Raw genomic sequence first — 25,420 nt, forward strand, 5'->3', positions numbered from 1 at the left:
GCCAATGAAAGCGCTCCGTCTCCGAATCCGCCCACCGTGACCTCATACGTCACTACCGCGGGAAAACACATTTGTGCTGCTCTTTTTTGAGAGAGGAGTTGGTTTTCTTTTTAAGGCTGAAAGAGCTTACAGATGGCCACTTCTTCCGTGTCGAAGGTAATGCTGAAATATTTTCTTCGTATTAGTATTCTTATCATTTTAAAAAATGGTTAATGTTTTATGAAAGTGAATTCACCCGAGTGTCAGAACATTGTTTTATTAAATCGTGCGTTTATGCAAGGTAGTAAGTTAGTTTGGGGGCTAAGCGTTTGCTCTGTTTCTGTATGTGTTACATATTTGATTACTAGAGCAGATGTTGGAATTAGGACTTGAGGTGTCTAGATGCTATTTGATCATTATCTCTACATTGTTGTTTTAATTTTAGGCACTAAGTGGTGTTCGGCACATCTTGCAGTAGATGGTTGTGAATTTAACTTAAAGCATTTGGAAAGCTGCAAAAAAAAGCAATTTACGTTTTACGTTTCTGAGACTGTAAAGGACGGAGATTTTGGACGTCTGAACGGCCAGGGTGTGGAATTCACGGATGGTTCACAGGGCTGGTCTGGTGAACCTGGTACTTCTCCCTGCTTAATAACCGGGAGACCATGCGAAATTCTGACCCAATAATCAGAAATTTTACAAATGGACAATTAGACCGTGAACCATATTAGTCAAGAACCTGCGCTCTGCGTTTCTATGTTGGATGGTTCTGTTCCAAATCATCCAACGCAGGTGATCCTATTATCGAGATTACAGACACTATGTTAGCGCTGTGTCTTAGTTAAACTACAAGGCTTGGCTGATGTTATGGCTTCATCTATGACGTCCAGGTCAATACTTTGTGTCAAACCTACTGTTGAATGCCTGTTGGGAAACGCTGCCAGCTAACTTGAATGACCTATGATTTGCATAATCTAGGCTTATCCCACTCCTTATATTTGTTAAATTTTAGTGCACAGATACTTCATGGAGTTCTTATCACTGTATTATACTTGTCAGCATTGATTGGTTGCTTCATGAATTGTAATAGAAACTGTAGTTCCCTGACTTGTGCCGTGTTGAGTTCAGGTAAAGCCCTGAGGAGTCTGAGCTGGACTGCAACCCCCAGAGCTCCAGATCCTGCTGGACTTCATGGGCCTTAGTACATGTGCATTGCGCATTCAGATCGGGGTTAATTACGTGCTTACTGCAGCAGTGCAGCAAGCTGTGGGAAAGTACAGGTTGTGTTTTGCTTGTAGACCGGGGGGGCTGCCAGTCGGTCCATGCTAGTGTGTGCTGAGGTTGTCAAGATGAATGCAGTCTGGCCTGTGAGCTCTGGACGGCCTGTTGTGCACTTCTGACCTTCTTTTTGTTTGCTGCTTCTGTCTGATATGAAGAAAAATGAAAATAAAACAGTGAAAAAATATCTGAGTAATTAAACTCCTTAAAACCCTGATTGTGCCAATATGTTTTAAATGTCTATTTTTAGGGCTGCTTTGTGTTTAAGCCAAGTTCTAAGAAGAGGAGGAGGACTCTAACAATAGGTGAGTGATCTTTGTGCTCCCTCTCAAGTGTTGATCACATTGCCTTATGGAAGTGTCATCGTTGCTGTTTAACTGATGGTGTTAATAACACACAGAGTATACGTGCTAATCAGAAGTCTAGATTTGTCTTATTAACAGACTTCTGACCTCATTTCAGACATCGTTACAGTAATTGCTTGTTTTTTTTATGTTTTGCCGATACCGTTTTTATATAAAGGCTGAGAGGCAGTAAAAATGCTACCCCACAACTTCAGCTTGTTTCATGGCTCCACGCAGGTTTAGCAATACAAACGCAGGCCACGCTGGCACGGATTGCTGGCGTAGTACCATGTGGCCTGAAATCACGCAGGCGTCACTGATGCCCGTCCGTGGGTCCACCTCTGGTCCTGGCGGGTGCCTGCGATCCAATAGGCATGGCCTGACAGATGTCCAGTTGTTCAGTGATGCTGTCAGGGCTGTAAAGCTGCAGGGGCTTGTGGTGGAGAAGGTAGGTGTGGAACACAAGCACCCAACCCATTCCAAAGTGTTCAACTGGATTGGCAATGGGCTGTTGGAAAGGCCAGTCCAGCACTGGAATGCTGGGTGGACAAGAGATATTTGCACAGATCTGGCTGCATTTGGGCTATGGGATGGTTTGGAATGAGAACTGGTTCCAAGTTTGCATAATCTTAATGAAGAGAAAATACCCCTAAAGACGGTGAATGTCCTTGAGTGGACAGTCAAGGTCCTGCCTCAAAGCTGATGGAAAAGGCATGAAAGTAAAACTGTCCATGGTGTCTGCTTCAAATTGGGTTTAATGCAGCACTGATGATTGATGTAAAAACAGGAAAATTCCCAAGTTTTTTTCTCTAAGGCAATATAATTCCTTAATACTATATGAACTTCAGAAGAACTTTACTCTTGACTGGTTTTAAAACATTGTAAATATGGTATAGAATGTCTAGCTATTTATATCTAGCTGCATTCTAGTTTTTGAAAAGCATACTTTATGGAAATATTTTTTCTTGTTGTTTATGTGTTTAGCACAGGCTATGGAGCAGCTAATAAGTTAGTAAAATTTGTCAAAGTAACCACAATTTAAAGCTGTATGTATTTTATCTATACGTGACTCACAGCGTGACAGGTTACCCCCCCCCCCCCCCCAAAAAAAAACCTATTTGTTTTATGTTTTCAATCTGGTTTTCAGAGGACTACTTTCAAAATGACAACATTGACCCGGAGACCAGTACACTGCGGTTCCAGACCTGTCAGTCGCTATGGGAACAGATGAAGACGGAGGTTGAGGTGAGGACTCTTGCCATGGCATTGAAGCCATAACCCACAAGTCCACACCTTTCACAGCGCGTACGGGCAAAAGACACTACGATTCCTCGCGCGGGCCCCACAGCCGAACGGAACGCCGCTGGGCGTGGGCGGACGTGGGCCTGCGATGACTTCGCTCTCGGCCAGCAGCCCCCGACGCACTGCCGAGGGCCTGCGAGGTTGCAGGGCACGTCGGCAGGAGGTGACGCGGTGAAGCACGAGCCATTCAATGACCGTGTGGACGTGCTTCTGAAGCCGAGGCCCTCGTTTGCTCTTAGCACCGTGGGAGTCTGGAACAAGCAGCCTTGAGGCTGAAGCCGATAACTCGAGCCAATAACTCAAGTTCCTTCGCGAAGCAGCCTTGGGGTCAATTAGCTGCAAAATGGGCCCAGATGGAAGGAATAGCCTCCCCTCCCAAGTAAACTTTCCTGTCTTCTTGTCTCTGCTCCACGTGGTGCTGATGGTACTATAATCATAATTGCTTACACTTATATAGCGCTTTTCTGGACACTCCACTCAAAGCGCTTTACAGGTAATGTAGCACTTTACAGCCATAGTGCACCAGTACTCTCCCCACACACCAGCTCTCAGTGGGGAGGAGAACAGAGTGATGAAGCCAGTTCAGAGAGAGGGGGATTATTAGGAGGCCATGATTGGTGAAGGCCAGGGGGAAATTTGGCCAGGGGTGACACCCCTACTCTTTTCTCCGCGTGGTGCTGGCGGTGCTGTAAGTCACCGTGGAGCTCACAGCGCCTCACGGCGAGTGTCTGTCAATGTCGTCTTTCCCCTTGTGTGGTCAGCAGTGCCCAGTTCAAAATCACGAGGGTTTCAAAAAATTGTGATTCCCGTTATTTATTGATTTTTAAGAAGAGAAATGCAAATCCTTCCAGCTGTCTTGGTCTTTGTTACCTTTTTAAAAACAGATTGGCACTTCCTTTCATACGCAGGTATTTCAGGAAGAGCTCAATAAGAAAATACTGGACCGCTTGCTGGAGTTCGCCCGGAAGTCCACCGCCACCTCCCAGTCGACTGCGGACGACTGGGCGTCCCGAATGAGGTCCAGCGAGATCCCCACTGCGGCTCTGGTGCTAGGTCAGTCCTGTCAGGCGCGACGCAGTGACCTGCTGGTACAGGCGGCGTTGAGGGACCGTATGTCAGTATTTAAAAGCAAGAGAATTTATGAGTCAAAAAGCACAAAGTCAGTTAATGCGTCAGAGGTTGCTGGGTTCAGAATGGGGCTGAAGAGTCCTCCGGGATTCAGACGATAAACACTGTGGAAAGATTTCAAGAGAATGACATTTCAGTGATGCAGTGCACTTTATATGTGAAGAAAATTAAGATGGGTAACTCCAGAGTAATGATTCAGTGTCATTTTTCTGTTTTTCCCCCCTTCTGATGCTTCAGATAGGATTTGAACATTTTGAGTGTTGTGCAGAGCTACTGCAGGTGATGATGGGAATAGGTCACAGCCGATCTGTCTGAAAAGTAAAGCAGCCCGCCTCTCTTGTCTTCCTCTTGAAGGGGTCAACGTGCCTGACCACGACGTGACCCTTCGGAGCTTGTCTGAGCTTCTGCAGCAGTCTGCGACGCCCTTTGTGGTCTCCCTGCAGTCGAAGGAGTGTTCTGGTGCGTTGCAGATAGTTCAGTTAAGGGATGTGTGGGAGATCTGTGTCAGGACATGTGCAGTTTTCTACTGTAATCCAAAACCGATGCTCTCAACTGATTGAATAAATAATTGGCTTCAGTAATTGTACTGGAATGTGTCGTCATGAAGGTTTGAGGCAGACCTCATTAGAAATCATTATTTTCTTGCGACTCTGTTGAAGTGGTGGAGGTCTGTAAAGTGTTTTATGTGTAAAAATGAGTGTTCCCTTGGTGACCAGCGCTGCACATGATCGTGATCTCCATGTCTGCAGTTTGATTGGGGTTGGCCTTGAGTCTTTACCTGACCTGGGCTGGCAGGCGTCCTGCTGTGGAAAGTGTTTAATGCCGCCTGTGTGTGTGTGTGTGTGTGTGTGTGTGTGGTCTTAGCCCTCAAGCAGATGGTCCAGAAGGTGCTCGTGCAGCTGATGGGCTGCACTGTGTCTCTGGATGAGGAAGAGGAGGAGCAGCCGGCTCTGTCCGAGGCCGCGGACCTGCCCAGGAAACGGGCGCACTGCTCCCTGGCCACGCTTTGCGACTGGTACCAGGCTGTCCAGAAGGTAGGATGCTTGCGCATTTTTTCTATGTTGAGGTCTGAAGAAAAAGACTGAGTTGATGAGTTGAGTTTCCGTTCTGCTTTGGATAGACTGTTTTGAGTGGAGCAGAGCTATGGTAGCCCTGGGAGCTTTTGCAGGACTGAAGTCAGTCTGTTTTTCCCTGTTCTTTGTGAGCTGTTCTCTTCGTCTTGGGAACCAGTTCTGCTGAAGTGTAGAGTGGTGGAGACCACATTTGTCTTGGCCAAACTGCCTGCTGTTCTGAAATACCCGACCAGTGATAAGGTAGTGCTTTGTGGTGATGTTAACTGACCCCCATTGGTTTTCCTAGTCTGGCCTGATTGTGAAATGCCAGCAGATGGTGAATTAATCTCTTCACCAGCAGAGCCACAGAAATTGTTTGCAGTGGGCTTTTGTTGTAAACAGATTTTTTTTTTCCATCAAGTAATGTACGCCTTAATTTATTCTTGTATTTTGAAGGCTTCAGTCCTTTCTTCCTTAAGTAATAATTCTGATAATCGTAGAATATGCTTAGTTTCCCATCATTTGACCTTTATTTTTTGCCATGTGCATCCTTTTGCTGATGTAGGGACCAGGGTCTCAGCTCATCCAAGTGACTTGTGAGACACTGCCATCCCAAACCCTTGTCACAGCTCGCATTTTGGATTTTCAGGGATGCAACATTGCTACAGTGTGTACAGTGTACAGTGTGTACATTATGACAGTATTTTTCATCACAAGATCCTTTTGGGAGCTTAAAAAAAGCATGCAAACTACTACTTCTAAATTTAAAAAAAAATGCAAAGAAAATAGACGCAAGGGCCAATAATTTTTTAGAAGAACAGACCAAACACTTCATCATATTAAGTTAATATCAATGTCTGTAATACTGTTACACTACTTGTAAATAAAATGAATAAAGGAACAGATGAACGTCTGTAATTAGATTATTCCCTCAAGTATGTTATTACCAGCTGTAAGGTTGCTAATTTGAGATGTGTTTCTATGCAATACTGAAAGCAGATGTCTCGCCAGACACCCTCTTTAGAAACGGTAACGGCTTTTAGTTACCGCTGTAGATGTGGAATGAATGTTATATGACTTTTGGAAATCGGTGACACTGAAAAATAACTTTTGGAATGCAGGTGTAAGACTTGAGCTGACCTGGTGGTGGTGGTAGGTGCAAATTGATCTTTGTGCATAGGAGTGCTAACATTGCCTCTCATTTATTTCTACATTGTTAAGAACCCTTTTCCCCTCTCCTAACAGAACATTTCCAGTCTCCTGCTACACTTCACAGGAGGAGGAAAAGAGAGCCAGTATTGACAAGTTTTCTTCCAAGACGCATTAATTAGTATCAGACCATGAGTTTAATATCTGTTCGATACACTTGTACCCTTACACGTTTGTTTCATTCCTTTTGGCAAAACGGAACAGTTTGACATCTTTGTAGAGCAGTGGTCCGTGATGTTATTGGCACAGCTTGTATAATGAGAAACGCAGGACACAACTGATGAAGTGTGTCTATTCACAGACAACTGAAGGAGGTTTCATCCTATCAGGGTGCAGTTACAATTGAAGGTGAAATAGCCGTGTTCAGACACGGGATGCCAGTATCCATGTCTTTAGCTCCACTGAGACATGTGAGTGTTGGTTACATACAGTACAGTACATGCTGTATAAGGGTGTGGGTGTGATGGTGTTCCTCCTTTGTGCCTGGTTTTGTCCAGAAAGCTGCTGTGCCTTCTCCGTGTAAGAGCCGCGGTTCTCCTGGTGACAGTGTCGGACAGAGCCCGCCCGTTGTGGTGATTTTTAAGGACTTCGAGAGCTTCAACCCCAGAGTGCTGCAAGACTTCATCATCATTTGCAGGTAAGAAATTAGAAGCTGGAGCTTTCCAGAATTTCTTCTTCTTCTTAAGGTTATATGCTTGTCTAGCACCTCTTATCCAAGGTCATCTGCGTTCACAAACATTCCTGAGCCATCTAAGTTTTGTGAAATAATTAGTGTTGGACAGCATGGTGGCACAATGGTTAGCATTGTTGCCTTGCTTCCCTGGGACCCTGGGTTCAAATTCCAGATGGGTTGCTAACCTGGTGGAGTTTGCATGTTCTCCCTAATTTCATGTGGGTTTTCTCTGGGTGCAATGGATGCACGATAGTAGCGGTGAAGACAACTGTAGGTGCAGATGGGAGGACCTGCAGGTGCAGTCACTAGGGGGCAGCTGTCCTGCGCCCCACAGTCCAGTTGGCCCCCTTCATCAACGCCATGGTAGAGGCAACATGTACCGGCGAGCACAGAGCAGATTTCTGAGTAACATCTTTTATATGATTCCTCATTCAACATCTGCGTGACGCGGCGTGAACGTTGAATCTTGTGTCACATGGGGAATGTAAAGAGCAGGTGTCCATGCACACACGCCAGCCTACACGTGTTGTAGTGTATTCACAGCAGGCTGCTTGTAAGCGACACTGCTTTACAGTGGATGTCGACCAAAACCGCTGAACGCAAGCAAAGTTAGGGAAACTTTCAGAAAGTAAAGTTGAGGAGCAGAGGAAGGAGGAAGAAGAGGTGGATGTGATGTGAAAAGGCAGCAGGAACTGTACTCTGACATTCGCAGCAATCTCTCTGTTGAACGTGACTTTTAGAACCCAGACTGCTGGCCAGATTTATTTCAGAACAAGATGAGAGGCGTAATTGTGTAAAGAGGACCTCTGGGAAATATGTGGTAATGATTGCTTTTCCAGAAGAATGATGAAAACCAAACTTCCAAACTTTTCCAGAGGAGCTCTGCAGGAGATTGCCGAATGGTGCAAGTATTGAAACGGTTTAATGTCTGTACCCCAGGAAATTTTTTTGTTTCATTGTCAATTCTTACGACCAAAAACGTCAAGAAAATTATTTAATGAGGGGGAGTAATGACAAGGCATCTGAGTGAAAGATTGCAGTCTCACGAATCATCTATTGAACACATTAGAAACTTACAGTAACTAAACGGTTTAATGGGTTAGAGGTTTTTCCATGACCACAGTAGAAGAGTGTACACGCTGAGAAACGGAGCAAAAAAATATTTTTTAGATTGTGCTGTTAGTGATCACTCGCTGATCTCAACCTCGGTCATTAAGCATCAAGCAGGGTCCGAACAGGAGGTCCGTCATCCCCTCTTAGCTCATTTTAGCTTGGTGGCTTAAACATCCCAGTGCCTAAGTAGACATCGGGTCAAGAGACGTTAACCTGAGACCAGAGAAATGAAACTGTCCTCGCTTTCTTTCGTGTCCGTCTAAACCAGCCAGTACATCCAGAAGCTGCCCCTCACTTTCGTCTTTGGGATTGCCACCTCCCCGATCACCATCCACCACGTGCTGCCCCACTCGGTGTCCTCCCTGCTGTGTATCGAGCTCTTCCAGTCTGTGCCCTGCACCGAGCACCTGGCCATGGTCATCGACAAGGTAACCGGGGAGCGCCGAGCTCGGGCTCAGCGGCCGCGTGACGCCGCGATCGTCCACGTAGTGGGACCATATTGAAGGAGCTGTTGTACGAGGCCGCTCTCTTTATGGAACTGGCCATTGGGCACAGTCTAGAGTTTAACCGGGCTGTTTGGTCTTGCTCCTCATCTTCGGTAAGATGTACGCACCCGAGCTTTGTTTATCAGCCTCAGCCCCTGTTTGTCACCATTGGGTTCTGCTGCACAAGTCTCTGCTCCCCTTCTGAACGAGAAGCATCTGTGCCTGGAGAGAGACTGGGGGTTGATGTTTCTGGTTTGTGCAGTGGGGCCGAGGGGGGGGGGGGCTGTCTTGGTCCATTGCTATGGGAACATCCAAGTGAAAACTTCCTGTGGAGCTGTGTATTAGTTCAGTATGTTTTGGGGTTTTGCATTCTGATAAAGGCTGTGTCACGTTTGTTCAGTCGTACCTCTGTATACACTGGACGGCGAGTTGTCTTCTCGCGATCTGCGTCCGCCAGATATAGCAGCGTACCCCCAGTATTTTCCTGTCGAAGATATCTTTTTAGGTCACAGGACCACTCTGTCAGTTTTGTTTAAGGTTATTGTGTTCCGACTTGCTTGACAAAATCTGCTGTTTAATTTGTTCCCATTAAACTGAGGTGTAGTACGTTTGCAGCTTTAATGCTAATGTTTTAATTTGTGTATCTTTGTTTTTCTTTAATAATACTTCAGTGTTCAGGAGGTGGTGGTTAATTGTCTCATACAAAATTTGGCAGGAAATTTTTCATTTCACGTCTTAGTTATTGTAGTTGAAAATAAAGGGGATGCCAAAATTAAACCTTGTTTGAACTTTGTTTATACTTCATTTTAAAGTACAGATTAATTTTAATAGTCTCTAATTGGGACTGATTTTGCTATCGGCAGTTTGTCAGTATTTGGACTAATGTGGACAAAAGGTCTGTAGGTGAATCTCTATGCTGTAACAGAACCGAAGGTGGACACCTGAGCAAATTGTGGGAAATAGGTGGTAAGGGTGCTGTCCCAGTGAAGGACCGCAAGGAGTCACAGTGCAGTCCACTGATGGTTTGAGATGAGTTTAATGGTGACGGAAATGGACGTTCCCAGAGAACACTAAAGGAGAGGCACACAAGGTGTATTTCCCACAGTACCCTGAATTGCAGCAGTGTTACAGAGGGTTGTATAGTCCAAGACCAGTATGTTATTACCATGAACAGGTTTACGAGCCACCATTCCACTTGTGGCCCAGTGGCTATTCCTGATTGTTATTCCGCCTTTCAGCTCTTTCTGAGGGGTCATGCACAACAGCACTTGCCTGTTTAAAGTTCCCTTAAGCCAGTTCTGGAGTAATAGCACCAGGCCAGACTCCGATTTCTACACCAAGTTACATGTTTGAGCCGGGTGAGGTCATAGGTCACAAATTTGTTTTCCATGTTGTACAAAGCATATCACCAATATTCACGATGAGACTTTCAAATGGGGCTGTACTGTATGATGTTTAAGACTCCAAAGCCTTTGCCTTTGTGTTTGATTTGCTTTATCAAACAGGTTGAATAAACTCTTGTTTCCCTTCACCTCCACAGCTTGTTTTGACCACACAGTTCCCTCTCAAGCTGAGTGGCAAGGTGCTGCGTGTTCTCATTGGTATTTTTCTGTACCATGACTTCTCAGTGAGGAACTTCATCAAAGGCCTGCAGGTGAGGTAGAGGTGAAAGATGTTACTGGTTTTGCCATTACATATGACTGAGCTCAGGTGATACTGGGAGTTCAGTGAGGTTCCTAGTGTGAGGATTAATTCCCTTAAGATAATGGGTTTGAGTGTCTGATTTTATTTCTTCTCAGTTATGAAATGGATTTAATTAAAAAAAATATATATAAATAGGTAGTTTATAAGATAGAGCTTTCACTGTCTTTACTCTCAAACTGTCTCAAACTGTCCCTCATCTCATATGAGATCTGATCTTGATTTTGGAAATCTGTAGAGCTCACACAAAAGAAGAGCCCACAGACATCACCAATCTCAGATTTACTCTGTAGTCTCCTTAAATTGTAAAAAGATGTGTCTTGTTATTTATACCGAAACTTTCATTCCTGTGTTCCCTGCTGTTCTGGTTTGAAAGAATCAGCCTTGAGTGCATTTCAAACCACAATGAAAGTAAAATGTGCACAATACCTTGTAAAACCTCCAATTTACATCACAAAATAGACCTAATTTCCAGGTATGCAAAGCGCCATATTCTGCAATTCAGAGTGAGGCAACAAAAAGTCAGATGACGTCTTATTACATTGTAAACAAGCAGGCTTGTGAAGACATTGCTTTAACCCAATAGAATTATTGCTCTTGACTTCGAAGACAGTTTTGCCAAAAAATACTACTTGGTAACTCTGCGTGCAGATCATGTTGGAACATTTCTGCAGTGAAATGTCTGCTGCACAACCTGTACTTATTCACTCGTACGTTACAGTACATCAGTCATCACAGTGACTAGTGAGCAGGAAGGGCCGATTCACGTCACAATTCTTGCGAACTCGTGCTCTTGCCCGTAGCGAGACCAGGGGTTTGCGACAACACGGCGACCATGCGTTGCATTCACAAAGATCGTGTGTTTTTGCAGATTTTGTCAGATTGTTCTGTACCGTCAATTAATTTATTTTGCTATCGAGATTCCATAACCAGCCCCAGAAACCGGGAGCGCAGTTGCCCTTTGAGCATGAACAGTGTCGATGTGCGGGGGCGATTTTGCTCCGCTTGACTCCGCCGCGTCCGCTCGTGTTGAACGGGGGTTGTTGCCTTGGCAGCTGGCCCTGCTGGAGCACTTCTACAGCTCGCCCCTGAGTGTGCTGTGCTGCAAGAAAAGAGAAGCCCTGTCTCGAGCCCAGCAGCTCAGCCACGAGAACTGCGAGGGAGTGCGGCGGCTACCGTCGTTCATGAGGTACATCGCAGCCCTGGCGCTTTACTGGCGCTTGTCTTCAGTTGCACCATCAAGGCCCCTTTCGATTTTAGATCTCCAGCTTCATATTAATGGGGTTTTGGTTACAATATTCACCCTCTCTATTACTTACAATATTACACATGGTAACTGAGTAGAACTTAAAATACTTTATTGATTGCAGTTTCCGATATTCCCTCGGTTGTTTGTTTGTTTTTTAAAGCACAAAGTTCTTGTGAAAAGCAATTCATTTACAGAATTTCTAGTAAGGGAAACAGTGCATTTTCCCATCATGTGTGTAAAATCGTTGGGTTTCTTCTGATATTTGGTTTTTAAACTTTAATTGGCACGCACCACCTCTAGGCTGTACCCTGTCATATGTAAAGAACAAATAATCAATGACTGAGAGTGACCACACAATTTTCTTGAATGAATGGAGATAGGTTTGGGTAAAAGTTCATGAGAATTACAGGAATCAAGTAAAGGATTGTTAGGGTTTTGTGTTTTTAGAAGGACACTAAAAGGGCCTCATGGAGACTGGAAGAAGCTTTCCAACCATCATTTGTTGTTTTTATTTTAATTTTTGACTCACTTAAGAATCGCCCTGGGTCAACTGTGTATTGCAAAGTGTGCTTTGAACTGGAGTTTTTCTTCATATTTTTTTTTATCTGAAGGGAAAGCAGAAGTTGTTTACAGAAATACTACTCGTGAACTTGGGTTCTTCATTCCCATGACATTTGAAACTGTCAAAACCTCCGAGTGTTGCCTTTCAGTCACTGTACAGGGCATGTACAGTAACCATCTAATGCTGGACCAGCTCCATGGCATCTGCTGATGAAAAGTCAGATGAAACTTTGTTTGACCTTCTTGCTTATATAAGCTAGTATAGTCTATTTTAATAGTCTCAAATGGGAACTGATTTTCTGTGGGCATTTGTCAGGATTTAAGTAAACATGGACAGAGTTCTTTAACAGCCTGTAGCTCAAGGATGGTATGTCACTTAGATCTAATAATAAGAATAAGATCACTGTATTGGCCATATACAATTTCTTGTATTAGGAATTTGTCTTTTCACATACCCCAGCTTGCTCTCCATGAGACACACAGACAGAGAGAAACTTGGGGTCAGAGCACAGGGGCAGCCATTTATATGGCTCCCCTGGAGCAGTTGGGGTTAAGGGCCTTGCTCAGGGGCCCAATGGAGTAGGATTCCTCTGCCGGACGCAGGATTCAAACCGGCAACCTTCCAGCCACAGGCGCAGATCCTTAGCCACAGTGCCACTGCACTGCCCCAATGTAATGCAATGTACTGCTGCTTACATTGTGAAATGTAAAATTACAATATTTGAGGATTTGCTGACGTTTTAAAACTTTGGAGATATTGATAAAGATAATGCAGGTAACAAAACTGCCTTCCTTGCTGGAGCCCAAGGCAGGAGATACTTCCTGGAAAAAAGGATCTGGAAGTCTGGAACAAAGCGCCCAGCCTGTTTCAGAAGCAGAGTCCCAGGAATCTTTCAAGAAAGAGCTGGAAGACATCCTTGGATCAATATGCAACTTGTCAGACGAATGAGAATGATGAAATGCAAAAAAGTGCACAATATGTGTTTTATGATTTTATATAAAGTGGAGCTTCTCTACATATTTGTGAAATGCATGCACTTTATACTTAGTAGATGTGCCTTTTTAAATGTATATCTTAGAACAAAAGTTTTTTTTGCTCACTCAGAGAGGAGATCGGAACGTTTCTGATTGTGCTGAAAGTTTACCATGTTCACAGTTAGACTTTTTCCAAATACTGCTTCTCACATTCTGATCATCATTTTTCATCAGGTACATTGAAAATCAGGAACCTCAAGAGCAGATTAAGCTGTTAACAAATGATCAGCACTTGAAGGTAAATAATTTGGAAGGGGACTGAACTACTCATAGATCAGCACAATTCCCTAATTGTAATGTCTGTAGTTTATTTTTATTGAGGTTTTTATTTCAGGTAATTTTTTAAGGTTATGAAAATTTGAAAGGAACATTAGGCAGCCTGTTGTGTGCTGTCATGTGTCTCTTGACTTTTAAAATACCTTTTTTTAAGGATTTGATCTCTTTCTGAGGTGTTCAGTGGATAACGTTCTTGGCATGCGTTTGCAGTGAATTCTTTTCATGGCTGACCCCCTTATTTAAAATAAGATTTTGTGTGACAAAACCTTAGCATCATAAAGTTTAAAGTGTCCTCTGAGCTCGATAATGAGTAAAATTAGTTTTCACGTCGTGCTGTTCGATAGCGTGGATTGTGATGTAGACTGATGTATTCTTTTGTTTTAAAATTCATTTGAGGATGTGTGTCAAAGACTGCTTCGAGATCTTCACACTTACCACAAGCAGTACTACCCTGTCCTCAGGTGCCTGCACACTCTGACTGCCACCCTTCCAAAGCACCCCTTGGGCAAACAGGTGAGCACGGAAAGATGCAAGAGGGATTACGCTCAATGAAATTGTAAAATATTTCAGGAATTTGCAAAGGCAACAGACTTTATGACCCAGAAGGAAAAAGAAAAGTGTTTAGTTTTCTCAAGTTAAAAGAGGGGAGATTTTTTTCGCCTGCTTACTTTTGTTACTGCATCACATGATTTGAGAAATACCTGATTTGCTAGATGCAAGATTAAGTTTTCCGAGAGGATAAAATCTCAGTCTCTTTAGCACAGAAAAGACCTGGCGGTTTAAGATCTCAAGTCTTGGAAAAAATTCTCGAAGGAATTGACCGCATCAACCCAAATACCAAATACCTGCTCAGTGTCAAGCTGATAGCCAAGAATGGGGTCTACTAAAGAAAACAAACGGAAACCAACTGCAAGTGGATATACAGCTGCTTGAGACAAAGGAATAACGAGTGTCCTGTCTCATTTGCTCTGCTTTAAACTAATTTGTTCAGATACAAAGGGGCATTTTCCACTTGTGGAATTAAAAAAAAAAAGATTGCCTCACCCATCTCGCACACACACGCACTGGCATAACTGGCTGCCCTGTAGTCGGTTTTAGATCCTTTCACGTCCTGTTTTTGTTTTGTTGTCCTCAGATCCGAGAGCTGCATGTCGCATGTCTGGAGAGGAACGTTTGGGAATGTGAAGAGTACGCTTCCGCTTTCCAGCTGCTGAGGTAAATGTGTCCGGAGGGACTGGGCTCGTTGTCGAGGACGCCTGTGCCTGAAATGGTTTTAGAGGGGAGGGTGAAAAGACTTCTGACGAGTGGGAGGACGCCGGCGGGCCTGGACAGCAGGGTCACGGGAAGACCTCATTGTCTAACTCGAACGGCACAGCTCCCGAGAGACAGCTCTCCGTCTTCGGCCTTTTATAAGTAGAGTACTCTGTTGTGCTCGCGGGGCAAAATTCCCCTACAAGATAATTACTGGTTCCAGCAAAGTTTAAACTTTTATTTCCATTTGTGGAACTGAGAAAAGTCTGGGTTTTGTGAGTGTGAAGGGTGGGGGGTGATTGTAATGTAACTCTTCTGAAGCCAAAATGACTTCTGATCATTTCTGTCCTATACCATAATAATAATAAACTTTATTTTATATAGTGCCTTTAAAGGTGGCTTCTCAAAGCGCTTTACAGAATGACAACAACAATAAATAAAAAGAGTACACCAGATAAAACACAATTACAATACACAGAGGAGACCGTGGATGGTGGTACTAAGAAAAGTAGGAGCAGAGGGGTAAAGAATGGAACCAGTTCAGTAAAGGCTCTTCTAAAGGAGAAGGTTTTGAGTCTGGATTTGAAGGAGTTTAGAGAAGGTGACTCTCTGATATCCTTGGGGAGAGAGTTCCAGAGCTTCCAGTGTCCTTGGGGAGAGAGTTCCAGAGCCCTGTCACCCATACAATGTAGACGGGCTTGGGGGACAGTAAGGAGGGCAGAATTTGAAGAGCGGAGGTGGGGAGTAGGGCGATTAATAGTTCAAACAGGTACTGAGGTGCAAAGCCATGCAGGGCCTTATAGGTGAGCAGGAGGGTTTTTATGTCCACATGGAATTTGACAGGAAGCCAGTGCGAGGTCTCCAGGACTCCAATATAATGTGACATCTGGATCTGTCTATTACTTTTAGTTTCCCTTTCCACCCCCGCCCCATTCATGATACAACTGGAAAAAATTTTTTTCCATGCAAGTGATACATAAAGTATCCCATACATTTTTCCTGTAACTTTATAATGTGGTACCTTTTACATGAAATGCCTTATTGGTCTTGTGGGGTCAGTATCATTAATGTTTCCAGTTTTTAACCTTAATCCTGTTAACGCCAGGTTTATAGATTACACTGTGATTTCTCCTAGGATACTGGCGAAAGACGAGCTTGTGGCAGCTTTACGGCAATGCTCAGGAATTCTGGAATCTGCCAAGTCAAAGGAACTGAGATGCGTGTCGGAGCAACTGAACGATTTCATCGGAAGATTTGAGCAGCTGGACAGTAAGTTATGGAATCGCCATTGGATTGCACATAAAACGGTGTTGGGTTGTAATTATGGTGCTTCTGACGCCCGATTCAGATCATTCATGCTTCTCGCAAGAATAAAAACTACATGTAGCCTTATTGTAGGCCTTCATTCAGATACACCTTCTGTAGACCTGACAATGATCTTAGGGAGGGTAAGGATGTACCCCACTGGCAGCTGGAGCTGTGTAAGGGAGACTTGTTGCATTTATTTCTGTGAAAGGGGAACTTTCTTTCCTTACCTCAGTGGGCAGCTGGATCTGACGCACCCGCCTGGTACACAGGGTGCAGGAGGCCTTGGCTGTGTCCCAGTATCCACACTTGCAGTCTCGTGCCCTTCGTATGGGTGTTCCCACTCGGGGTGTCCCATTTCTCATCTGTGTTTCACAGGGGTAGTTTCCTGTTCTAACCTATCAAAGCTGAACAAAGTTGCCCTTGAGAATATTGTAAGTTTTAAAACTTGTGTGTAAAAAATGTCATTAGACTGCTTTAGATCCATATTTATACTAGGTACAAAGTGTTAACATAAAGCTATTATTTCGTTATAACATTTCCACTGATGAATATTTGTTTACTTACAGTGTATTTTGTACATTGAAATATGAAGTATTTAACAGTACAAAGCTTTGAACAAACAGAAGGAGCTGTTGCCAAGTTTTCCTTATTTAATTTACTTGGCCCACTTTGAATCAATCCTGTTTAATGTGAATGAACATGTTACGATCCCTGTACTGTCATTTCTGTACAGGGAAAGATGAAATGAAACATATTTAATTGTACAAAGCTCTGAAAAAACAGGACAATTGCCAAGTTATCCTTATTTAGTGTACTCTGCCCGTTTCGAGTCGAGACTGCTCAACATGAATGAACACGTCGCAGTATGGCCTTACTTTTGCACAGGGACAGATGAGGTGACACTCAGTTGAATCAAACAGTGACTGGAGAATGAAAAATTCTTTAAGGAATTCTCTGCCGACCCGCACTTAGCCACTGGATAAGAAGCAGCGCAGAAGTAGCAACAACAGACAGCATATTGACTGTGAGCCATAACTATCGAGGGATGGCATCCGAGAGCATGCCAAGGCGCTTTTAACAACAGTGCGTGAGCATTCAGGGGCGCATCTTCAGTCCCCAGCGGCTCTTCGTCATAGAAGTGCGGTGCTGGAGAAAGGGCTTGGGGCCGAGTTCACCCCCTGGGACTTCGCCCTTGTCAGCTCCTCAGCTGGGGTGGGGGGAGGTTTTTCTGATGTGTTCCTGTCCGCGCAGAAGACCGCTCTGCTGAGGGAGAGTGCGCAGAGGAAGGAGAAGACGCTTCCCCGCGCCACCGTCTGCAGAAGAAGACGGACCTGTTCCACCTGCAGAGGGTAGGGAATCATGTTCACGAGCGATGGGGGCTTCTTTTGTGTTATTGGACAGTTTACCCCCGAGTACAATCCAACATGAGCCGCAGGCGCTTTTGAGAGCAGAGAGTTATTTACTCCCTTGCTTGATGGATCACGACTGTATTTTTGTTGTTTGCATCAAAATAGCACACCAGTGTAGTGTCTGTGTATAATACAACACCGTCGCATTAGCAGCATACTGCCTGTGAAGGTTTTGATTTCACTTCTTTCAGTGAAGAATTGTTACCACTGAATAGCTGGTGTAGAAGCACAAAATGCTGGTTTCACAAACCTGGTGCATTTCCGCAACATTAGGCACATCAGAGGTCGATGTGGGGATGTCCCTCTGCCTGTGGCTGACATGAAGCTTTCTTTCTTAACATGTTCAGTTTGAAAATGTGCTCCTTTTTTAAACTGTTAGACCTCAGGGCTCGCTGTCCACCCATGACCTCCGAGTGTTGCGGAGACCCAGCAATTTCAACACAAAGATCGGTCCGACGTTGAATAAATATTGAACTGCATCAATTTCTGATAAAGCCATCACTTTTTGTCCTTATGACTGCAGATGTTTAGTGTTATCTGTAAACTTCAAGAAGCAAACGCTTCTCGTTCCAGACTTTGCTGGAGATGAAAGAATCCAGGAGGACGAAAAAACTTAGCCGGTTTGAAGTTCTCCGAAATGAAGCCCTCGACTTTATAGAAACCCTTGTCAAGTAAGTGCTTTTTAAATTTGCTTTACAAACGTCGGTGTGTGTTGACATTCACCTTGGCTGAGCTGTCCCGATAATGAAGCATGTGGCTGATTTGAAAAGTCAGTAAATCTAGGTGGCCACCAGCCATATCACTGCAACTCACAACTGGCAGCCCAGTGAAGCTCAGCAGGTGTGAGCCTGGTCAGTACCTGGATGGGAGACCTCCAGGGAAAAACTAAGGCTGCTGCTGGAAGAGATGTTAGTGGGGCCAGCAGGGGGTGCTCACCCTGCGGTCCATGTGGGTCCTAATGCCCCAGTATAGTGACGGGGACACTATACTGTAAACAGGCGCCGTCATTCGGATGAGACATAAAACCGAGGTCCTGACTCTCTGTGGCCATTAAAAATCCCAGGGCATTTCTCGAAAAGAGTAGGGGTGTAACCCCGGTGTCCTGGCCAAATTTCCCATTGGCCCTTATCAATCATGGCCTCCTAATAATCCCCATCTATGACTTGGCTTCATTACTCTGCTCTCCTCCCCACTGAGAGCTGATGTGTAGTGAGCATAGTGTAGCACACTATGGCTGCCATCGCATCATCCAGGTGGGGCTGCACACTGGTGGTGGAGGGGATCCCCATTACCTGTAAAGCACTTTGAGTGGAGTGTCCAGAAAAGTGCTATATAAGTGTAAGCAATTATTTATTATTATTATTATTATTATTATTATTATTAAATCTGCATGATGTATAGGTACAGAACTTCGGAGTTTCGTCCTAATGAAACAGGTGTTGGCAGTTTTTGTAAATTAACTATCGTGTTGCATCTCTCCTCCCAGAAAGCACCTGGTGCCTCCGGAAGCTCAGGCTCTTCACGAGGTGTGCTATTACAGCTCCCACGTCACTGTGCGCTGCCGCCTGAACGCTGCGCCTCGCACCTCCATCCAGACCGCCCTCAGCAACCCTTGCTGCTACCTCCAGGTGACGCCCCCTACTCGTTCCTCTTCGCGCATGGGGGGTCCCAGCACCGGTCCTGGAGCCCCATGCTCTCGCCGCAGGTCCCCACAGCCCAGCTCTTGAGTCAAACAGATCCTTAACTGAACCAGCCGGCTGCTCGGCTTAGAAACCTGGCGAGATCTCTCGCCACTTGAGCGTTGGAGACCTTACTCACGAGCCGCGAATAGCTAAAAGTCAACCTCCAGCACGTTTAGGAGCTGAACGCAAAGGGCTCAGATTAAACATATAATTTCATCCGTTAGGGGCTCGGTTATTATAGTTGAGCGCTCAGGAGGGATACAAATCGAAAAGTGCGTCTTCCCAGGACGAGGATTGTTAACCTCTGGTTTAGAGTGCTATATACTGTGCCTTCGTTAATTCGTTGCCACTCAAGATTTTATCATCTTTAGCTACCTTGCATACAAGCTCTTCAACTTTTAAGGGAGGATGTGCTTTTTTTTTCAGTTGCAAGTTGAATTAAAACAGCTTTTAATCAGTGGCAGAGCGTAACTGAAATCTGTGCAGTTGCAGTTAGTTCACGAGTCCTTGCCCTGTGCCTAGGGTAGCCTCAAATACAGGTATTGTTCAGAAGTAGTCATGTCGTGAGCACAATATTTAATATTTGATTGTTTATCTCAAGTGCTTTTTTTTCTGGTACAGCACTCTAAATGGTATTTCAGAGTACACTGCCACTGCTGTGATGATAGTGCCGAGAGATTGTTTTTTGCGAATCTGGCGTCTTCTCGCTTGTCTCTAAAATTCCTGTGCAACCCGTTGAACCTGCCGAAGGAAAGACGGCTCACCAGTTGTAAAAACACCGATTTTGCAGAACGACGTGCTGAAGAGTGAAGAAGGGGCCATTTCAAACGCAGCTCCAGACATCTGCATTGTGTATAAACTCCATCTGGAGTGCGGGAGGCTCATCAACCTGTACGACTGGCTGGAGGTAGGGAACAAACCGCACAGGGGCAAGGTCTGGGGGTCTGGGTGTTGGTGGGCTTTTCAACCAAAAGCGCCAAGAAGACAAGGGCACAAAATTGTATTGGGGTGGATTATAGACATTGCATGGTCTTAACCCATGTTATTGGAATTTTGTTCAGAAATGAAGGCACTTAAGCAAAGAATGTGAAACTGTTTTTTTGACCGCTGTCTTTTGTTATCCAGTAATCTTACACACGTCACCTTAGGTATTAGGTACCCTTCAGTTCATATAGATTTCAAAGAACGGAGCAGTACCATCCAGTATATATAGTATAAAGTCCGAAATGAACAGATTGTGTATTGTATGTGGCCCACATATTTTCAACAAATCGGGATGTGCATTGATTGTTTTGCACACAGTTCGTGTGGTATAGCTGGTGAAGTTTTCTGCCGTGTGTGGAAGTGCTGCACTGCAGGACTCACTCCTGTGCATGGGTTTGCTTTGGACAGGCGTACAGAACAGTTGTCGCAGCAGCTGAAGGCAAAGACCGTGATGGCACTGAGGCTGGGAAATTTGACGAAGAAAAGCAGTATCCTTTCTCACTTACGTGAGAGCTTGAAAGTCTTTTTTTGCTGTTAATATTTACTGTATGCTGGGTTTCAGAAGTGGATATTTCAGTTGTTTCAAAAAAACATCTTTTAGAAATACAGAAATGCAGGTACAGTGCTTTGAGACCCAAACGTCCACTCTCCTTGGAACATTTTTGATATCCCCAAGGTTTAAGAAGTTAATTTAAAACCGTTAAAAGCTTCAGAGCTTCAGTTTTTGAGGGCTATCTTGATACGGACCATTGGTTAGAGATTGCCCTTTTCAACATCAGATTTTATCAGCAAGGCTTTATTGATTTTTTTTTCTAAATCATCTTCGCAGGCTGCAGTGAAAATGGAATCTGAATAGTCTCATCTGTCTGCAGTGCAGTTTTGATCTGTTCCCGGCTTTTACCCTATGATTTTATTGCCATCAGAAAATCCACCCAAAGGAAAAAAAAAACTTTAAATTGCGCTCGGCAAAGGGAGGCATGATAACTGTATTGAAGCACAGTTAACCTGACTTCATTAACTGGAGCAGGAATTACACTTGTATTATCCCACTGTCTTCATGACAGTAATATGAACAGTGGCCCTCAGCCTTTTAATATGTTGCAAAGGAACAAGTAATAGGTTTATTCCATGCTGAAAAAAAGAAGAAAGAGAACACAACGTTTCGGCCATGGAGCCTTCTTCAGGTGTGAGGGTTCACACCTGAAGAAGGCTCCACGGCTGAAACGTTGTGTTCTCTTTCTTCTTTTTTTCAGCATGGAATAAACCTATTACTTGTTCCTTTGCAGCCTACGCATGCTGACGCAGCTGCCCACCTGAACTACTTTTAATATGTTGCTTTACGTGAAAGGATCCACGCTTGGCATTCATGCTCATGAGTGTGTGTGGAGATGGGTGGCAAGAATTTCGCTGTGGAAGTTTCCCTGTATTGTCAGGGGGATTGGGGTTCAATTGGGGGTGTTGGTCGGGCCTGCTGTCTTGTTCCAAACCGAGCCCTCCTAAGGAAGCCTGTTCACACTACAGGAAAACATTTGTTTAAAGAAGATAATATTGCCTTTAAATGAGATAACATTGTGTTTAATTGCAATAATTACTTAGTGAACAATATTGCCTAATATATCAATACTGTATATGCAATAATGTCCCATGCAAAGTACCATTGTCATTAACAACAGGAGAATATTGTCACGCTCCTCTTTGTGTAAATTAATTGGTCAGAAGGAGCACGCGTAGGGGTCTTGTGTTACACCCAGTGATTGAGCTTTCTTGGGTTACCCATGTGTCTCTTTCACCATTTCCTAAACAGATACGGCTTTCTAAACGTATTTCATTCTTCATGTTAAGCATGGAAACTATGTTGATAGGTTGCCTTATCTTTACACGTTCAACAGCTTTACAATGCCTTCACAGTAAGACCTGTACCTACTGTTGGTTGACTGCTAGTGTTACTGTAGGTGTTGGTCAATCGTTGAATATTTAAGCACAAAAACTTTCTTCTTGTGCTTACATCAAATACATTTGAATTTAGAATTACACAGGAAACTTGTCATTTGAAGGGAGAAGAAACAGTATTTCTGTGTCGGTTTGCACAGACATGAATGCAATGACACTTCTGTAAAGAAACAAGTATTGTTTTTTTAAACGCAATGTTATCTCATTGGTTGTGCTCACAAATCTCTTTTCGTTACATTCTTCGGCTCTGGGATGTTTCTTTAGTAACTACCTTAAATGAAGTGGGTATTTGGAATGATCAACTGTAGAAGACGTTAAGCAACATTTTGTATACGTCTAAAAAAATAATGAGGTCAATGTTTAATTAACGACTCGGGCTGGACAAAAAAGGCAGCAGACGCCAGCCCCCCCCCCCGGAGGCGAGTTTGCCCCCACATCCTCCTCCAGTCTAAATCCTCCTTTTCTGCTGTCTCTGTAACCACACCCTCCCGAGCAGGCGAGGTTTTTAAATTACACTAATTACCACGTCTTTACACGGAACTTTTCTCGTGCACCGTTAATTTAAGAGTGCGGGGAGGTCTGAGCTCCTGAGGTGCTTCTCCTTACGGGTGAGGAAACTCCAGCTGTTTCCGTTCCAGAATAAGAAGTTTGCCGAGGAGTTGGGAGGGGGGGGAGCCGCCGGCGGTGTAGCGCAGGAGCGTGTGCAGTAGGAGACGGCCACTTTTCCGTTCTTTTCCCTCAACGCCTACCCGCAGTGCTCGCTTCATCCGGGCGGTGTCGGAGCTGGAGTTCCTCGGCTTTGTGAAAAACACGAAGCAGAAGACGGACCACGTGGCACGACTGACCTGGGGGGGCTGCTAGGCCGCTGTAGCCCCCCGCCCCCCTTCGGTACTGAATGTAGTAAACCCAGGCTTTTTCTCCCCCCACACACTCGGAAAAGACTTCGTAACTGGCAGGATGCCGTGCTAATCGTTTTTTAAAAATTAAAACAATGAAAAGAATTCCGTTGAAATAACCTGCCTACTTTTATCCTCAAATTAAACCTTTTTTTTTTCCCAGAAAAATCGCCTCTGTGGCGTCCTTCGGGTTCTAAAGGTAGAAACTCCGGAAATGATGTAAAATACACAACACGTTAAGAACTTAAAGCGGTTTGGCAAGAATTAAAACCGGGTCTCTGCAGGAGGGATGCAAGAAAATATGGCCCTCTAGATCATTAGATTCGTGCTCTTTATCTGAACAACAGTATTTACAAGCAGCTGGATCCAAACAAATGCGCTACAGTGCAGTAGCTTTTCGATATTTTTATGAGGTGGCTCTCATGAAGTATAGATGTGCTATATGTCGGTGAAGGCTGAAAGTGTTGAAATCTAAACAAGAAAACGTGGAATCCCTTGTTCTGTGCCATCTTGATGCCTGTGTGGAGCATTTGTCCAACTGTATTGCCCAAGTGGTTCTACCTACTTAACATCTTCTTTGCTCAAAAAAAGTTTTTTTTTTTTACTTTTGGTTGATCAATGGGGGTCCAGACTGCAGTTACTTTCTTACAAGTGACGGACAGTGCCGTTTCCACCATTAAGGCTTGGCTCAGCTGTGGTTCCACAGAATGTGGGAGTTCCTTCAGGTACAGCACCAGCTGGGGCAGCTTTCTGGAAATGAAGTCCATACAGTGGGCAGTTATGGTGGGCATGAAAGGAAAACCAGCATTGACATCGGATTATAGTGTGTTCCATTGAAATTCCATCCATTTTCTAAACAGCTGTACAGGGTTGCAGGGGAAGCCGGAACCTATCCTGACAAGCAACAGGTGCAAGGTAGGATCCGCCCTGGATGGGATGCCAGTCCATCGCAGGGCAAACATGTACCTGTACCCTCCATAGCCAGAAGGGTGTTTCAAATGGTTCTGTCACTTCAAATATTCTTAAATTGGATTAACTGTTTTGGTACCACCGTTCTTGTTTACTGTCAAAACCTACTGTAATCTATCCTGCTCAGAATGAACATTTTCTGTCTGGCACTATGTGATACCGATACTGCTCATGTGCGATTTGATACTTTCACATCCATTGGGCCAGACATCCGCTTGCTGTCTGTGTGCTTATGTTTAGCACCGAGAGAGGGTGAGGGGAATATTATGGTACATATTCTCTGCAGTGTCTGCATTTAACTGCTCTGAGAAATCAATACAAGCCAGTTAATGAAGAATAAAGAGAGAATACACAGAATGTAATGGACAAAATAACAACTCTCAGTTGTCATGTCATCTGTTGAAAGTTTTGGAGGAGCACATTTCTCCTTCATTAGGTACTGGTTTTGAAATTTGCTGTTCATAAATGGACTAAATTGGTTGAAGGTTTGAGTAGAGGCTTCATCGTACTTGAATAACATGATCCAAATCCTCACTAACTCTTACTTTCTGTACCATATCACCACTAGATTCAGAATTTGAAAAATTGTCATGATAAATTGTTACTTTTTGTAATGCTGGGGACCAATTTTTAGTGCACTTTTTAAGTCTGAGTCATTGAAAAATACGGAAACTACAATTCCACCCTATTTAACCACCACCACTAAAATCTCACATAGCTATTACTATGAAAATTCTGGCATAAAAGATATAATCATGAACATGGTTTTTAGACTTTGGCATCTACTACCCAGCTTTGGTCTTGGCTACAATACAGCTCAGAAGTGTGGCTACAGCAAAAGTATGTAGTTTATTAGCATTTTATTCACATCTGCTTGAATAAACTCCATCCCTGGGGCAAAGGGGTGAGCTGACCAGGATAGACTCTGCCCCCCCTGTATTGGATAAATCAGAAGATGGATGGGTGGACACTATGGATGTTAGTGGCAGCAGATGAGAAGGGTATTTAGAGAAGGTTCCAACTCATTTACTTTCATGGACTGACATTTAAATCCTAACATTTCAGTGTAATGAAAAAACAAGACTGTAAATTTAAAAATGGCAAACATTTAAAACCCCAACAGTAACATAAAACAATGTCTTGCAATTTTTTTTTGCAATGACTGTTCAGTTCCCTTTTCATGATGGCAGAGCGAGACACGAGTAGGAGGGTCAAGTTCCCCCTAACTGTGCTCCTCATGTCACTGGTGAAAGTGATAGCAAGCAGAGGGCATAATTAGTTCTAACTTGTTTAAATTTGAAATGAACATCTGGATAAAAAAATCAATTTTCACTACACTTATCCAGGCAAAGGTCACAGAACACAGAACATGAAACACGTAACAGATCCATTGGCTGGATTTCTGTGGTGAACAAAGAGACCACATTTCAAGGTTGTGAAAATGACGGGGCTCAAAGTCCAGAGTTGCAGTTCTATTGGAGGACTCTTATCTCGGAGCCTGCATCAGACACACAATTGTTCTACCATGCAGGTCTATGAAATCCATACCACACAGCTGTGCTGGGTTAAAGGCCACCACTTTGGGC

General features: G+C 44.0%; 1 protein-coding gene across 1 annotated transcript; it reads left to right on the top strand.

Annotated features, from left to right (window-relative positions):
- Window positions 1-63: 63 nt before the first annotated feature.
- Window positions 64-24,203, top strand: orc3 (origin recognition complex, subunit 3). The gene is made up of 20 exons (XM_088940192.1): window positions 64-156; window positions 1,508-1,562; window positions 2,749-2,846; window positions 3,812-3,956; window positions 4,386-4,490; window positions 4,896-5,065; window positions 6,790-6,929; window positions 8,347-8,506; window positions 10,104-10,217; window positions 11,320-11,453; window positions 13,284-13,347; window positions 13,782-13,898; window positions 14,521-14,600; window positions 15,772-15,905; window positions 17,196-17,293; window positions 17,927-18,024; window positions 18,840-18,981; window positions 19,826-19,942; window positions 20,428-20,507; window positions 22,725-24,203. Exons 1-20 carry the CDS (start codon window positions 133-135, stop codon window positions 22,828-22,830), a joined length of 2,181 nt encoding a protein of 726 aa, XP_088796318.1. The 5' UTR covers window positions 64-132; the 3' UTR covers window positions 22,831-24,203.
- The last annotated feature ends 1,217 nt before the right edge of the window (window positions 24,204-25,420 follow it).

The sequence above is a fragment of the Atractosteus spatula genome, chromosome 2 (assembly GCF_055471065.1).
Source record: "Atractosteus spatula isolate fAtrSpa1 chromosome 2, fAtrSpa1.hap1, whole genome shotgun sequence".
In the NCBI taxonomy this organism is placed as follows: domain Eukaryota; kingdom Metazoa; phylum Chordata; class Actinopteri; order Semionotiformes; family Lepisosteidae; genus Atractosteus; species Atractosteus spatula.